The sequence below is a fragment of the Trichoplax adhaerens genome, genomic scaffold (genome assembly GCF_000150275.1).
Source record: "Trichoplax adhaerens TRIADscaffold_3 genomic scaffold, whole genome shotgun sequence".
Classification (NCBI taxonomy): Eukaryota; Metazoa; Placozoa; class Uniplacotomia; order Trichoplacea; family Trichoplacidae; genus Trichoplax; species Trichoplax adhaerens.
The window spans coordinates 8,076,230-8,091,146 of NW_002060945.1; the positions used below are offsets into that span (position 1 = coordinate 8,076,230).

Sequence of the window (14,917 nt, forward strand, 5' to 3'; positions counted from 1 at the left end):
GTATATATATCAAGATAGTGTAAGTTTTACATTTAGTGAACGAGATTCATGTAATCTTGTGTTGATTTGTACAAATGTTAAACGCAAAAAGTTAACGGACGATTAAACAGCTATGTAAAGGTGATTACAAAAGTTTTTAGAACAAAAAGCAAACATTATCCAAATATTTATATGGGGAAACGATCGAATAAGTTGAAATCACTGAGGTTCAGTTGAACAAATCTGAAATGATAGCCGTTGTATTTACAGAAATTGGTATCATAATTTTATACAGTATTTGCGAATATCCTAAATAATATAATCGCAATGTACGAAACATGCAAATACTGGATCCCTTGATTTGTATTCCATTTGCATATCGCTATATCGTCTATACTGGCATATGCATAATTCCGAAAATACAGTATACATTTTATATGAATACACATATTCCTTGTTATAGTTAACTAAATATAGGAGAATACTGCCGCACAAGTAATACTTTTTCACTATTTACAGGTCTTAATCGTGGCAAGGTCTACGCAATTCGATATCATATTCAGTTTTACGTATTCCGTATTAAATGCAAGAAAAGATTTATAAAACGAACATTTAATAACTTACCTTATGGTAAATAATATGCTATATACAATAACTCAAGTAAAATCAACACAACATAACGAATTATCTTCAATACAGTTATCTTCTTGCCTATCTTTCACCTGAATTGCAACAATTTCTAGTACAGTTTCTATAATGCAGTAATATGCTATGGACTTTCACGCTTTACATCGAGAAACTTTAAACGTGTACAGAGACATTCAAAGAAGGCATTATTATACACACACGTCATTCATCAACATTAATGTCGAATGGAAATCATATAAAATTACAGATCTCATGTGCCACATGATATTCAGGGGCATAATTTTCGACCATTTGCAAGTCCAGTTACGCTAGAAATCGAATACTGTACTGTATGTACTTTTATGCATCATATCTCTAATCTGGATACTTTTCTGACAGGATGACATAATGAAAGATCAAACTATACGTAAGAAACCCTTCACCATGCGCAACGTTGGAAACAATTGTTTGCAAGACAATTTCTATACCCCGAAATTCATTACTGAGGAAGGAATTAAGACTTTGATCTTGGCACTTTATATAAAAAGAATGCCCATAAATTGTCGTGTTTCTCAGTAAAAGTTACATATATTTGCAACAATGAAGAGCACTAACGTGCGCAAATATTTCGTATCATTGGTGAAGTGTTATACTGTACACTTTGAGATTAATTCTATTTAGCTATATATATTTATATTAACAGGTACTGCATACAAAACAGATTTCGGCGATAACAAAAAGTCTTGATACAACCAATAATACATTGAAATATATATTTTACATCAGTCTGGTGGTATTTCTTATAATTTTTCTAGTATCTCAGAGTATACGATGTCGACATTGCCTTATCATCCCCCAATTGATAAAATCTTACAGACATGTAAGTGAACATGTAACGGAATAGGAAACCACATCAAGAAAATATCATTCATTTAGCAATCAAAATTGACTGCCAGCTGAGCTCAAGTTGCTTCCGTAAGAAGAACTATGGCGAATGGTAGGACGTACTTGTTTATCCTAAATAGTGAAATGACATTAAATATATTTCAATTTTGAGCTGAAGCTACTACAAAAGCCATTTTCTCTTCATGAATATTACACATACCGTACCATGTGGTGGAGGAGATTTAGGAACAGTAATACCTGAAGAAGGTATACCTCCTGGATTAGCTGGCTTCACTTGCGATCCAGCAATTGACTGGTTGCTACCTCTTGCTGAGTGCACTGTGAATTGTCTGCCACTTTCTAATGACGAATTATTCGTTGCTACAACTGATTTGTTACCTGATTGGGCCTCTAATCTTTCTTCCTTTCGTTTCTGTCTTTTTAAGTTTTTATACCATAATTCGTGGCAATCCTGACTTGGAAAACTAATAATAGAGGAAGATAACAAATTATTGCGATACCATTAAAGTAAAATTACAACTATACGTTCAATATAGACTTTCGTTATTAACTTACTTTGGTAAATTTTGAGGGGTTGATGGAGCATCACGAATAAAGGGATGCTGTAATGATTGTTCAGCGTTGTATCTCATTGAAGGATCAAGTATGAGCATGTATTGCATTAAATCGACAGCTAACTCGGGCAAGCTGCAAGAATACATTGGCAAGATATTCGAAAGGAATCGAGCATGAGTATAGAATATGATAGCCGGTGATAATAAACATCTAAGCAAAGCATACTCATGAAATTCTTGTTCTAATCGTCTTTCATATTTTCGTAATTTAAAGTTGTTATAGTAAGGAAGTTCAACTACAGAGGGCCAGTTTTCTGGACATGGCGTACCACATATTTGGCTATTTGGTACAATCATGGTAAAGTAATATCACAATTAGATGTTGTCAATACGGATCAATATGTCATTGAACGATCACCTACCTAATTAAATCTAACTGATTAATTTCCGAATTTGCTTGAAATATTGGCTTTTTCGTAAAGAATTCACCCAAAATGCACCTTTTTGATCAAAAGAGTTGTATTTTTTTACCAAATTACCGTAAGTATTTATTAATGTTGCCTAACAGCATACATACCCGCAACTCCAAACATCAACGGAAGGTCCATAACGTTCTTCTCCAAGTAATAATTCTGGTGGACGATACCATAACGTTATAACTTTATTTGTATACGGGCGACTATCGATGTGACAAAAAATAATGATACATAAAATGAGATCTTCTTCAACGAAGCTTATTTAGGAATGTAGCATCAATAAGATCATTACCTTTTATCGTCCGGATTGTAGAATCTTGCCAGACCAAAATCAGCAATTTTAATTTGACCCCTTTGGGAATAAAAGCGGCCTTGATTAGTTTTATTGCCTACTTTAGGTGGAAAAGCTGTAACAGTACTGCCCAAAAAAGTTCTTACTTATTATTCATTAGTAAATTGGAACATTTGATATCTCGATGCAATAGCTGGCGCTTATGACAATAATTTAAGCCTTCCATGATTTGCCTCATAAACGATCTTATATGCTCCTCATCAAAAGTGACCAGACCAGATTCTAACAGGCCCATTAGGTCATGATCCATATATTCAAATACTAGATAGAAAGCACCTATAGAGAGTACAATAGGTGGGTTCTACGTCAATGAACTAGAGCTATTGACTATCGCATATTATTCAGTATAATTCAATCTTACATCGATCAGTTTTAAAATTATTAGCGTCAACGTTTGAGACTATCCCTAACAGGTTCACGATACTTTGATGATTCAGTTGTTTAAGTATTTTGATTTCACGGACTGCAGTAATGGGAAATCCTTCTCTTTCATGATCCGTGCGGACTTTTTTCAAGGCAACTAGCTTATCTGGTAGTAAAAAAAAGAAAGCATGAGGTTGTATTAGGATTATTCTTTTCAAGATAGACACTTGTAGGATAAAACAGGATTGATATTACTGCTACAATATCGAGTGAGTGATTTTATGATCTTTGTATCAGTTGTCTATTTCATAAGCAACGCTATCTTACGCTACAACGTGGTCAAACAAGTTACCAGTATCTTTAATTTTAGCTTTGAAAACTTGACCATAAGTTCCTTCACCAATTTGCTTCAGAATATCAAATAATTCATAACAACCGCGGCCTTTAAATTCAAAGTCGTAGGGTGGGGGTGAGAGATCGTCACTGATAGAAGATAACGGTTCTACAGGAAGTGGTACAATGCTTAATCGATCTTTCTTGACCGTTTTACTTGCTTCATTTGGAGATGGAGGTAAAGGTGGCGGGATATCAGGTAATGGAGGTGGTTCCTCTTCGGGTGGTGGAGGTGGTGGTGGTGGTGGTAGCGGCGGTGGTGGAGCAACGCTAGTCAATGCACTTGTAGAAGGTATTTTAGGCGTTGCTATGCTATTGGTCGATGGTATAGGCAGTTTGGTGGTAGAAGGAAGCGGTTGCTCTGGTGATTTCAATTTTCGGCTTGGCTTATCATGGCTGATGGGAGATGCTTTCCTATGTTGAAGCTTTCTTGAAGAAGATTCGCTCTTATTACTGCCTTTGATATAGCGACCATCTGCATCACTTGGGGGACTACGGTCAACATCGCTATCACTACCATAATCGTATGAATAATGACCACCTCGATCACTGGTACGCTTACTACTTGAAGAGGTTGCTGCTCCACGTCGATCATAAGACGATGTCCGATAATTAGTAGGAGAAGCTCGATAATTGGGTGGACTTCTATAGCTTGGTGAAGGGCTTCTACGATTTCGATAGCTTGAATAGCGCCGACTACTTCTACTACTGCTACTATAATAAGGAGAACGTGAACGACTGCGTCGTCTTCTTGACGTAGAATTCCTATACCTAGAAGAATGATAGGATCGATCGTGGCTATGCTCTCGACGTCGACTCCTATAAGGTGATCGTGATCGATCCCTTGGTGAATAAGCTCTTCTACTTCGACGTGGCGAAGAATAATAATCTGAACTATGAGAGCGACGGTAGTCTCGCTTGCCTCGATTAGAATCGGAAGTACTGCTATCAGTGCATTCACCTGATGAAATATCTTCGTAATAAGGATCATTTAACATGTCTTTATCAGCTTCATCGTTGCGTTTTTTCCTCTTTCTTTCATCATTTCGTTTCTCACTGGAATCCTCCGACGGTTGGCCCATTCTACCTTCTTGAAGGATAAAATGGAGAATGAGGATGCTGAAAATGTTCAATTTTTCACTGTTAGAGCGCATGCGTAGTTTAGTTCAGCACGCAAGGCCTCATAGCTCAACCAGAGCTGTCCTGGACTCTATTGTGTCTGTGTCTGGCCAGTAAGGTTTGGTAGAAAATGCTATGGCGTACAGTCCTGTATGGCACATTCTATAGTCTATACTATGCAAAATCATTGCAGGACTCTTTTAACAGCAAAACCCCCTCGAGTACGGTTCGGTACGGTTCGGTACGGTACGTAGCTTTGACTTGCTCGTACTGCACACGTGCAGACAACGAGGTATACAGTACTGTACATTAAAATATCAATCTCCAAATCTTTCCAATTTTGGCTCGTGAACATCGAGATTTCTTGTATCTCTATGGGCTCTTTACTATTTTAGGATACATATCATGCTTATTATTCCATGTATGTTACTTTAAAGCCAGGCATACACCAAAATTGCAAGTTTAATAGCAAGCAACTTTGCAAAATGATGTTTTGACCCAGTTGCGCTGGCAAGGGGGCAGTCAGCAAACAACCGCTACACTAGAGACCACACCATACACTACTGTACACTAGAGTTGATACGGCTGCATCATACAGTATAGTGCCATACTGTACTCTACAGTATGCTTGGTATGGATTGTACAGTACAGTGTACAGTACTGTGCACTGTAAGCAAGGGCAACACACAAAGATCTCGACTGCCCAAACATGGAATCGAGAAATGTCGATCAAAACTGCTACAATTAGCTGTTGATGTAACTTCAAAATTTGATGTAAGAATTCAGCTAATTGCCATCGATTACAAAGAGAACACTATCCTCATTCGGCTGGAGAGAAAGTTAACTGCTATCATCACGAATTCGTTCGTTTTCCACCCTATTTGCGGCCCTTTTATCATCATTATCGAGGAATGATACCTGCAGGTGTAAGCAATCACCTTCGTCGATGAGATGGCTGAATCTTTGGAAGGCTCTCCTGCTGACGATGAGCTGCAAGTAGCAAACCGTGATTATGAGAAACTACTAACTGCATATGAAAATGTAAGTATAGACAGTACACAATCGAATTCAATGATAATGTGCATACGGTGTGCTTTATTCGTAGTCTCCGATTGGCACATTATTATTTCTGGCTATAGAATTATAGTTGGATTCGAGAAATCCGTAGTCTACTTGTCAGATGGATCAATATAGCTGCCAATGTTGATAGTGCTAGAGTATCGATCTTATTTCTAATGCAGTACGTATCAGCCGATAAATTATTCTTTTGCAATACTAAATAATCAGCAATAAGATACTGTCCTTTCAAGTCATTGCATCCATGGTCTTCATAAAAATAAAAAATGATATTTCAATACTTGGATTTATAACTACTGTGCTATATATACTGCCACGATTTCATCAGGTAGGATACAGTGATGGTGTTGTCGCCGGTGAAGATAGTGCTTTACAGCATGGATTTAACCAGGGATTTGTCCAGGGATTTCGTCAAATGATGAAAATTACCAGAATAAAAGGCATGATAAGGTAGATGTTACCTGCTTAAAAGGATATGCACAGGAAATACACATACAATACATAATTTAGTGAGCCATTGTCAACGATTAATTTTGATACCATTTGAAATACTACTGTACCGTTTCTTTCATATTAATTGCTGTATGTAGTTCTTGTAGTAAAAATTAAATTTTTTTAGCATCTCAGTGGTCTTGTATACAATTTATAGCTAGGCATAATAAGAAACCGTAGTGTTTCTTGCTATACTCACAGCAAACATTAATCAAAAGATTAAAAATGGATTCTTGGATCATTTTTATTAGTGCCTTGCAAGCTTACCAACAAAACGATGACGTTGGAATTAGACGTTCACCTGCCGGCATTTCGAACATGGAAATATTACTTACTCGAATAACTGAACTAGAAACTACCACTATTCAAAATATTCAAAATATACCTAATGAATCCCGTCTTAAAGACAGTGGTAAAGATAATGAAAACACAAAAAGTAGCAGCAGCAACCAACTTGATAAATGCAATAAAACAAGTTGCTGTCGTGAATCCAATACGACAGCAGTAGATGATGATAATGATAACAATGATCGGAAAACCCAATATAGTTGTGGGAAAGAAAGTGGTTATGTTTGTAACAACGATGAGAAGGCAATTACGAAGAAGTGTGATAATTTGGCAGATGAAAGTGTAGAAAATAATTTGTCCAATTTAAATGAGGTATTAACGACTATAGTCGGTGAATTAAAACAAGTGCTACAAGATTATGATATAAAAATATATAGCGCAATGGCGCAATTTCTAGATGTATCATAAATACGTTATACACAATATCTTGTAAAGCATTTTATGGCTGAGTATTTCATGTTGAAATTGCATATGGGCGTATTATGCAGATTTTTTATTAAATTATAGATAAAATAATTACGGTACATTCAATTTTACAACGAAATTTGTTGTTGATCATTTTCTTCTTTAAAGAATACATTTGTCTTGTAACGTTTTTGCAAATTTGGTGATGACTTTATATCATATTCAGCTGACAATATAAACAAAAACAAACCTGCGCTGAATTTTAACTTGTGTTTGGTATTTGAAATGCTGGAAATGCTGCATTGCTGATATTGAGCATGTCAGTTAAAAAGTAGATGGTTCCTGACAATCCTGTATATTTAAATCAATTTTTATTATCGAACGATATCTTCGTAAATAAAAAATCGTATTAATTAGCTATATTTGACAGATCTTTCAATTTTGTAGTGGAATGAGTAGTTACCTTCCATTAAAGATATTGGCCTATCAGCGGTTCTAGCGTGTCCACTTGACGAATCCATGCACCATTCAGCAAACTAAAGCATAGATAGAACTTCTTGTAAACTGCAATGGCAAAGTACGTACTGAGCGAGTATTCATTATATATTTTTAGCATCGTCTCCGATCTTACCTTGCAAGCCATGTATAAATAAGTTGGATCTGTCGTTGTCTTGTATATACACAAAAATGCGTATCCATTACCAGCCACTCCGTGGCATAAACCATATCCTTTGTAAAGTAATCCTCGTTGCCAGATAGCCCTAGCACAAGTTTTGGCCGCATCTAGATATTTAATTTCGTTAAATACCTGTTGATAATAGACCAGCACATTTCTAGGTTAAAGCTTCTATGTTTAACACTTAATAACAACGAATCCACATTAAATGGTACAGTCTTGATTGCAGCACCTTGTGTGCTTCACAAAGAAGGTAAACTATACCAGGCGCACCATGACACCAATGAACTAGGCGATCACGGCTATTACCGAGTGATGACGGAAAATTCCCTTCACGAAATTGTATGCTAAGGATAAAATCGATTCCACCTTTGATTACTGATAAATTTTCTTGTACAGCAGCGGATTTACTTTTGTCCTATAAAATTTGGGTCAAGTTGATATTACATATTTTATCAAGAGTTTTGCTACGTGATATTCGAAAATGCACTTGCAATGAATCTTCATTTATTTTTCTACCTTTAACAATAAGTATAGTATACCCGCGAGTCCATGAGCTGCACCAATATACTCTTTATCATGCCATTTATACATTAACGTTGAATGACAGCTATTCACCTGAGCATAGTTCATGCCACTATTTATTACAATCTTGATCACCTATAATGCAGCCGTCGTCAACAGTAAATAATTAAAATGATAGCAGCAATGATGGATCGATAGCGTGAATGTTGACAAGAAGAGTTCATTAATACATAGTATATTTGATGCAAGAGAACCTCGTCAATAATCTGTTGTTCTTCACAGCTGAGGTGGTATTCAATAAATTTCATAGCATACACATATCCAATTCTTCCCGTCAATAACTCATCTGGTAAAGATTCATTTTGACATAAATTTGATAATCTTCGAAGTTGCTTCAGACATTCTGCCTTGCGATTTTTATCTCCCATACGATCGTAAATTACGCAAGCGATGGCTAGCAAACCGGCAACCCCAGACATAAAGCTGACTTGGTTTTTATCTTTTAAATGTTTAAAGGAAACTTGCAGCAAGTTTTCTGCTTTGCGTAAGTAATTCTGACTATAGCCATCTTGCATCATCTTTGATAATTGTAAATATGTTAATGCAATACCTAGATGAAATCATATTAGTTATCGTTATTTATTAATTTCAGATATTTAATGGCTTTTTGAAAGCGTAAAGAATATTATCGATTTATTCAGTTTTTATTTGCAGATCCCTACGATAATGAATACGTGTACTATGTATCAGATTACTTTTGCAAAAGTATAAAGTAGATGATTTGGCTACAGATCACATGAGTACATAATCTATAGATCGAATATCATTGTACAATTTGCTTGTACATACTCCTATACCAGTAAATTAGAGCACAATACTATCACCAGTTATTAGGCTTAAAAATATCTACAGACTCTAAAATCTTTATAGCAGGTTTATAGTTGTATTGATGCTCTTCATCAGTACGTTGATTCATGTAATTTTCTTTACAAAAACTGATGTATGCTACTGCTGAAATTGCACAAAATTCACGCTGATTTGTACAAATATTCTTAGTTTATGCAGTAATATAATGGACAACACATCGCATGGAGTTTCACAATTTTTACCTCCGGATCCACCATAGACTGATCCGCTCAGGCGATGATGTTGCAAGCTGAGACCATCCTCCAACTTCCTGAGGTATGCGTAAATACTTTCCATTAACTTCTTCTTCCACTGATTGGTGCACTATAGTAGTAATTGGTAGAAAACGTTATGATACATTTTATAGTGTTTTATTTCATATATGATAGTTTTCATTGCAGCAGCAGGAGAACCGAATGTATCCTCATTCGTTTATATCATGCTGTCTACTCAAACTTGGACGTCATAAGTATTTTTATGTCGTAGTATCCCATGCGGGTACATTAATTAGCCTCAGTCATTTTAAATAATGACTAGAGCTAACATGCATGTTTATCACTACTCTGCTACTTTATCTCGAAACAATTTAGCATCCAAGAGAATGGTCAAGGTAAAATTATTGATGAAATTGTATCTAGAATTCGTGATTATGCTGACTACGATAACTTTCAAGTACAGTACTATGCAATTATAGTAGTAAAGCTAATGCCTTTTTAACGTATAAGCTGAAAAGATCAATATTAGAATACGATAATGGATACGTATGATCATCAAGAAGAGAGATTTGAAAAAGAGTAATAGCTGTTGGATAAAATGGCTCTATTGATAGCTATTTCTTACATTTCCCAGTTGATCATAAAATTCTTTTTCCATACCCGGTACATAACTATCAAAATCGTTTTTAAAGTGTCTTCCATCATCCATTTTAAGTTTGTTATTATTTCCCTATTAATAATTAATATAGGGAACGTCTTAGGAGCGTAGTCTGTGCTAGTTGTCCAATTCAAGTGATGGATTATTATTGATATTACAGTGGTGGGACTGACCGTCTGGACTGCCTTTGTACCCTTTTCAATATACTGTAGTCTTGTACAGTAATTTAGTAACTGGACTCATTCAAAGATGGAAATCATCAATCAGTCATAAATTATGCATGAGCTATTAATTAAGCTAGTATAATGCAATACACACAACGCGTATTAACTTAATATTATATCATGCTAGATAGGATCTCATCAATTGACATTGTACATTCAAAAATACAATTAAAATTTCAATCCAGTAAACGTCAGTGGATGAAAAATAGCGTTGATTTATTGAGAGTCCAATGGAACGGAGAAGAAGAACCAACAGCAAGACCTCACTATTCGTATAGACAACTGATATTGTGTATTACTATCTACAGTTAATACTAACAAGCATATTGAAGGCTCGTACTATTCTCAATCAGCATGGAAAACAAGAAATTGTACACGCAGTTGATGTTATTATAAAATTTAACTACTAACTCCTATTCTCACTTTATTGTATTGAAAAGCGGCGGCTTAGATACGTCCGCCATTCACGTTTACAACGCATTATAATTACAAGTTATGACGTTCTAATTAGTAACGTCAACAGCGATTTAAGTTAATCAATCTTGCTCATGTTGCAATATTGTCTTGTATCATTATACTTCAACATGCATTATGAGAGGGAAAAGAACATCTGTATTCTTTTGCATGGAGATTTGAAAGGCAAACCACAATGCACTACAATATTATTATTATTACACCGTAGAGGATAATGCTGCTCACAGAGCAGAGTGGATTCCATTTCTACAGTACGACTAAATACGGGAAATGCGATGGCCATTCATTCATGAAATCATTATAATTATTGATTGCACAAGTGTACCTGGACAATGTTGCTACTTGAAGTATTATTTATTTATATCTATGCTGGTAAATAGCCTTGTTCAGATAAAGTAAGTTTTTTTTTTGAACTTCCCAACGTACAAGATTCAATACAAGTGAAACTCAATGAACGACAAACGACATTTTACCAATCCTTATCCACCATTTTTATTACCGGAGTTGAAGAAGTATTACGACGACAATGGCAGAGTAAGTTTCTCCTTTTGATACTTACTGAAAGTATACGTTAGAAGGATGAGAAGAATAACACGATCTATCTTACAATTGATGGATTAGAGATAGGAGAAAGAAACTCCATGACCAACTAAACTTCTAAATGAGATATTTTTACACTATCGAATTTTTCATTATCTTAATTGTATCCATGTTGTTAAGCCTCAATTAATAACAGTAACTATTGAAAGTAATAACAGATAATTAATAATAATACTTTAGGCGCCTGTGATCAGTGGTACAACCAAAGGAATAAAAGTACAATTGCTCCAATTACTTGTAATTAATTTTTTACCATCTTCAGCTATTTTATTGCATTAAGCGTGGATAGAGAGGGTATAAAAGATAAAGTACATTACTATGCGCTTTTGCGGGCTGTTGAAATTTTCTTCTTGGAGAACAATAGAATGATTTTTTGGATGTCAATTTTTCGACTTTATACCGATCTACTTTGATTTATCAGTAGTTATACTGATATTCTAAATTTTCTTGGATAGTACATAAAATACTTGCAGATCAATCTCAGCAGCACTAATACACCATTTAATATAGGTGTCGAATGAATGGTAGCTGAAGAAAATTAGTCTAATTTGCTGAAATACTAAATTAAAATTGTAATCCATTTGCAAGATTAAACATCAGTAAATTAATGATCCTACAGTAGTAATAATTAATGGATACAGTATTCAATATAAATCTTACCCTGATATTATGAGTAAACTAGTGTTTTCGATAATACAAGCTGCTCTTTTGTATCACTAAAGACAATATTAGTAACGACTCAAACTATACCAAGTAGCGTGCTGGTAGACAAAAGGGCATTCAAATTTTGGGTTACTACAGTATATGCCATTAAAGTACAACAAAAGCCCAAGATTATAGCTTTTATTTCATGCTTAGGAAAGAAAAATAATGTAAAAAAATATCTGAAATGAATAAGTAATACTGTTCGTATTTTGATCGCATATATTTAGTGTACCGAAACTTGGCGGACTAAATTGCTTCAATATATCGACATAAAACTGAATGAATTATCTGCAGGAACTCAGCGCCGGTATCAACGAGCAGATCCAAGTATTTACGTTGGTTATGCAGGTACCTCTTAGAGCGTTATTCAATCATGACCTTTTAGAAATTATAGATACGGCACCATCTGAAATTATCTGTATTCTTCGACGAATTTGAGCATTGATTGTATACTACTATCACAATATTGCTTACGGAAATATCACTACTAATTATAATAATTCTGATTTTAATATAATATAGGAGTTGCTATGCTTTATATTCGCTTGTCAGAAGCACTAGATAATGGGAAAAAAGAGCTATACCTGAAAACTGCATGGAATTATTTGAGTATCTCCTTGACTATGATTAGTAACACTAGGCGCCATAAAGATGTAACGTTTCTTTGTGGCGATGCTGGTATATATGCTTTGGCCGCTGTTGTATGCCACAAGCTTGGTGTTGAACAGCAATCTAAAGATTTAATTGAACAATTACAAGCCTTACATGTTCACTGTGATGATAGAAGCTTACCCGATGAACTTCTATATGGCAGAAGTGGTTATCTACACTCTTTAAAATTTGTTCAATTACATCTTGGCAAGGATGCTATTAAACAAGAGATTATTGATAAGGTCTGAAAAACTTGTTATGCTTCTTCTAGTAACATTTCTTTTATCATTTCCAGAGATAAAAGTAGCAAGTTTTTTATTTCTCTAGCAATCGTATTCAGGAAAAATCGGTATTCAAATTTACCGAGAGTAAGTAACATTTCTACATGTACTTCAATTAATTTATAGGTAGTAAATGCCATCATCATGTCAGGAAAGAATTTTTCTCGTGGAATTAAAAGTCGCTCTCCATTAATGTTTACATGGTATAATGACCTTTACTTTGGGGCAGCCCATGGTCTATCTGGAATTTTGTATATGTTATTAAAAGTAGGTATAACGATATCTCATCATGACTGGGAACCGTCCTGCTTTAGCTACTAATATATAATGATGGATTTCTTTCTTAGTCAGAATCTCCTGTTGCTGTACAGTATTATGTCAACTTGATCAAGCCTTCAATAGATTATATGTTGTCGTGTAGACTATCTTCAGGTAATTATCCCGCAACTATCGATGAATCGAGAGATTACTTAGTTCATTGGTGTCATGGGGCACCTGGAGTTATTTATACCTTCGCTGCGGCATATCAGGTAGTTCTTAGTCTTTACTTATTGAAATTCGATGTCTATCATAGCCACTATCGTTAATTTATGATGTCGTAATTTTAAATTTGATACAAATATATTTTGAAGGCTTTCAATCATACACCTTTCCTCGATGCTGCAATTGTCTGTGGTAGCACAATATGGGAACGAGGACTACTTCATAAAGGTCATGGATTATGCCATGGTGTAGCTGGCAATGCTTACGCGTTTCTGTGTTTGTATCGACTTACCAAGGATCCGATACATCTTTATCGGGCAACACGAGTGAGTTCTTATCGTTGTTTTATTAACACTACATAACCAAATGTTAAGCTCGTATTAAACGATGGCTAAACTTATTTTAGTTTGCTGAATGGTGTATGGATAGCACAAATCATCACGCTAGAGTTGCTGATTCTCCTTATTCATTAATGGAAGGTTTGTTTCATCGTGAATGCTTACACAGAATCCTGTCTACTTAATCAATTTTTCGTTCCGAAATTATAAAATATCAAAGTTTAATTATGATTTAATAATTTAACTGGCGATAAATTACAACATTTTGTATCACCCATTATACTTATAGGCTTGGCAGGTACCCTTTGCTTTTTATTAGACATGCTAAACGTAAAGAAATCGGCTCTTCCAGCGTTTGAATTATAGCTACAGGACCTTTTATTTGCTTATTCTCTACTTTGCTATTAATTACTATAAATTATGAGATAGGCTACAATAACTATATCACCTTGTACAGTATGTGTAAACATACCATTATTAGTCAATATACTGTACTATGCAATGCAAAAGTGTGCATCTTTCGTCGTAGAAGTTTACTTAACTAGCATTTCTTCCATCATGCATTTTAATCTGAAATTAAACTGTAAAATAGATGTGGAGATAGCATATTTTGACAATGGCAAATATTCTGCCTATTTGCATTGGCTAACTTCTTAAATTTCATTGAAATTTCATCAAGAGTCTTGTATTATGATATGCTTTCAATCTAGGTGCTTATAGTAAAATTACTATGAACAGCTGTAGAAAGATTTTACCAGATGGGTCAATATATACCGATTCTACAATTCAACTCTTAGCATCCACCCTAGTCTTGAATATCAACACATAAATTACTTAGGTAATTGATACTCATTACTTCATTACTATACGCCAATATTAAGTTATCCATCGACATAATTCCAATAAAATACTTCTATGGTAACTTATTCTATCGACATGATTCCAATAAAATACGTCTATGTTAACTTATCCCCCAATCGATATGATTGTAATAAAATGAAGGCCCAAGCTAATGTCCAATGCGAGCGTCGATGCAGTATTACTGATTAGCTTAAAAGGCCAGGCTAATGATGTAACTAGTTTAAAAATA

General features: G+C 34.9%; 4 protein-coding genes across 4 annotated transcripts; 2 read left to right on the forward strand and 2 right to left on the reverse strand.

Moving 5' to 3' along the window:
* Positions 1-1,672: 1,672 nt before the first annotated feature.
* On the reverse strand, positions 1,673-3,673 carry TRIADDRAFT_23127 (uncharacterized protein; the record flags this gene model as incomplete). Its single annotated transcript, XM_002111166.1, has 9 exons — positions 1,673-1,976; positions 2,068-2,199; positions 2,293-2,406; positions 2,489-2,566; positions 2,644-2,745; positions 2,835-2,894; positions 2,981-3,170; positions 3,256-3,423; positions 3,610-3,673. Coding segments are annotated over 9 exons (1,212 nt in total), but the record flags the coding sequence as incomplete, so codon positions are not given.
* A 2,047-nt stretch (positions 3,674-5,720) lies between these two features.
* Positions 5,721-7,094, forward strand: TRIADDRAFT_54923 (uncharacterized protein; the record flags this gene model as incomplete). Its single annotated transcript, XM_002110635.1, has 3 exons — positions 5,721-5,810; positions 6,175-6,296; positions 6,590-7,094. 3 exons carry the CDS (start codon positions 5,721-5,723, stop codon positions 7,092-7,094), a joined length of 717 nt encoding a protein of 238 aa, XP_002110671.1.
* Positions 7,095-7,353: 259 nt separating this feature from the next.
* On the reverse strand, positions 7,354-10,122 carry TRIADDRAFT_54924 (uncharacterized protein; the record flags this gene model as incomplete). Its single annotated transcript, XM_002111167.1, has 8 exons — positions 7,354-7,442; positions 7,555-7,627; positions 7,723-7,899; positions 8,000-8,185; positions 8,287-8,427; positions 8,547-8,902; positions 9,402-9,522; positions 10,039-10,122. 8 exons carry the CDS (start codon positions 10,120-10,122, stop codon positions 7,354-7,356), a joined length of 1,227 nt encoding a protein of 408 aa, XP_002111203.1.
* A 1,097-nt stretch (positions 10,123-11,219) lies between these two features.
* TRIADDRAFT_54925 (uncharacterized protein) lies at positions 11,220-14,193 on the forward strand (the record flags this gene model as incomplete). Its single annotated transcript, XM_002110636.1, has 9 exons — positions 11,220-11,303; positions 11,550-11,585; positions 12,302-12,422; positions 12,597-12,967; positions 13,133-13,277; positions 13,439-13,536; positions 13,639-13,815; positions 13,896-13,968; positions 14,117-14,193. The coding sequence occupies 9 exons, from the start codon at positions 11,220-11,222 to the stop codon at positions 14,191-14,193; spliced, it is 1,182 nt and encodes a 393-aa protein (XP_002110672.1).
* Positions 14,194-14,917: the final 724 nt, after the last annotated feature.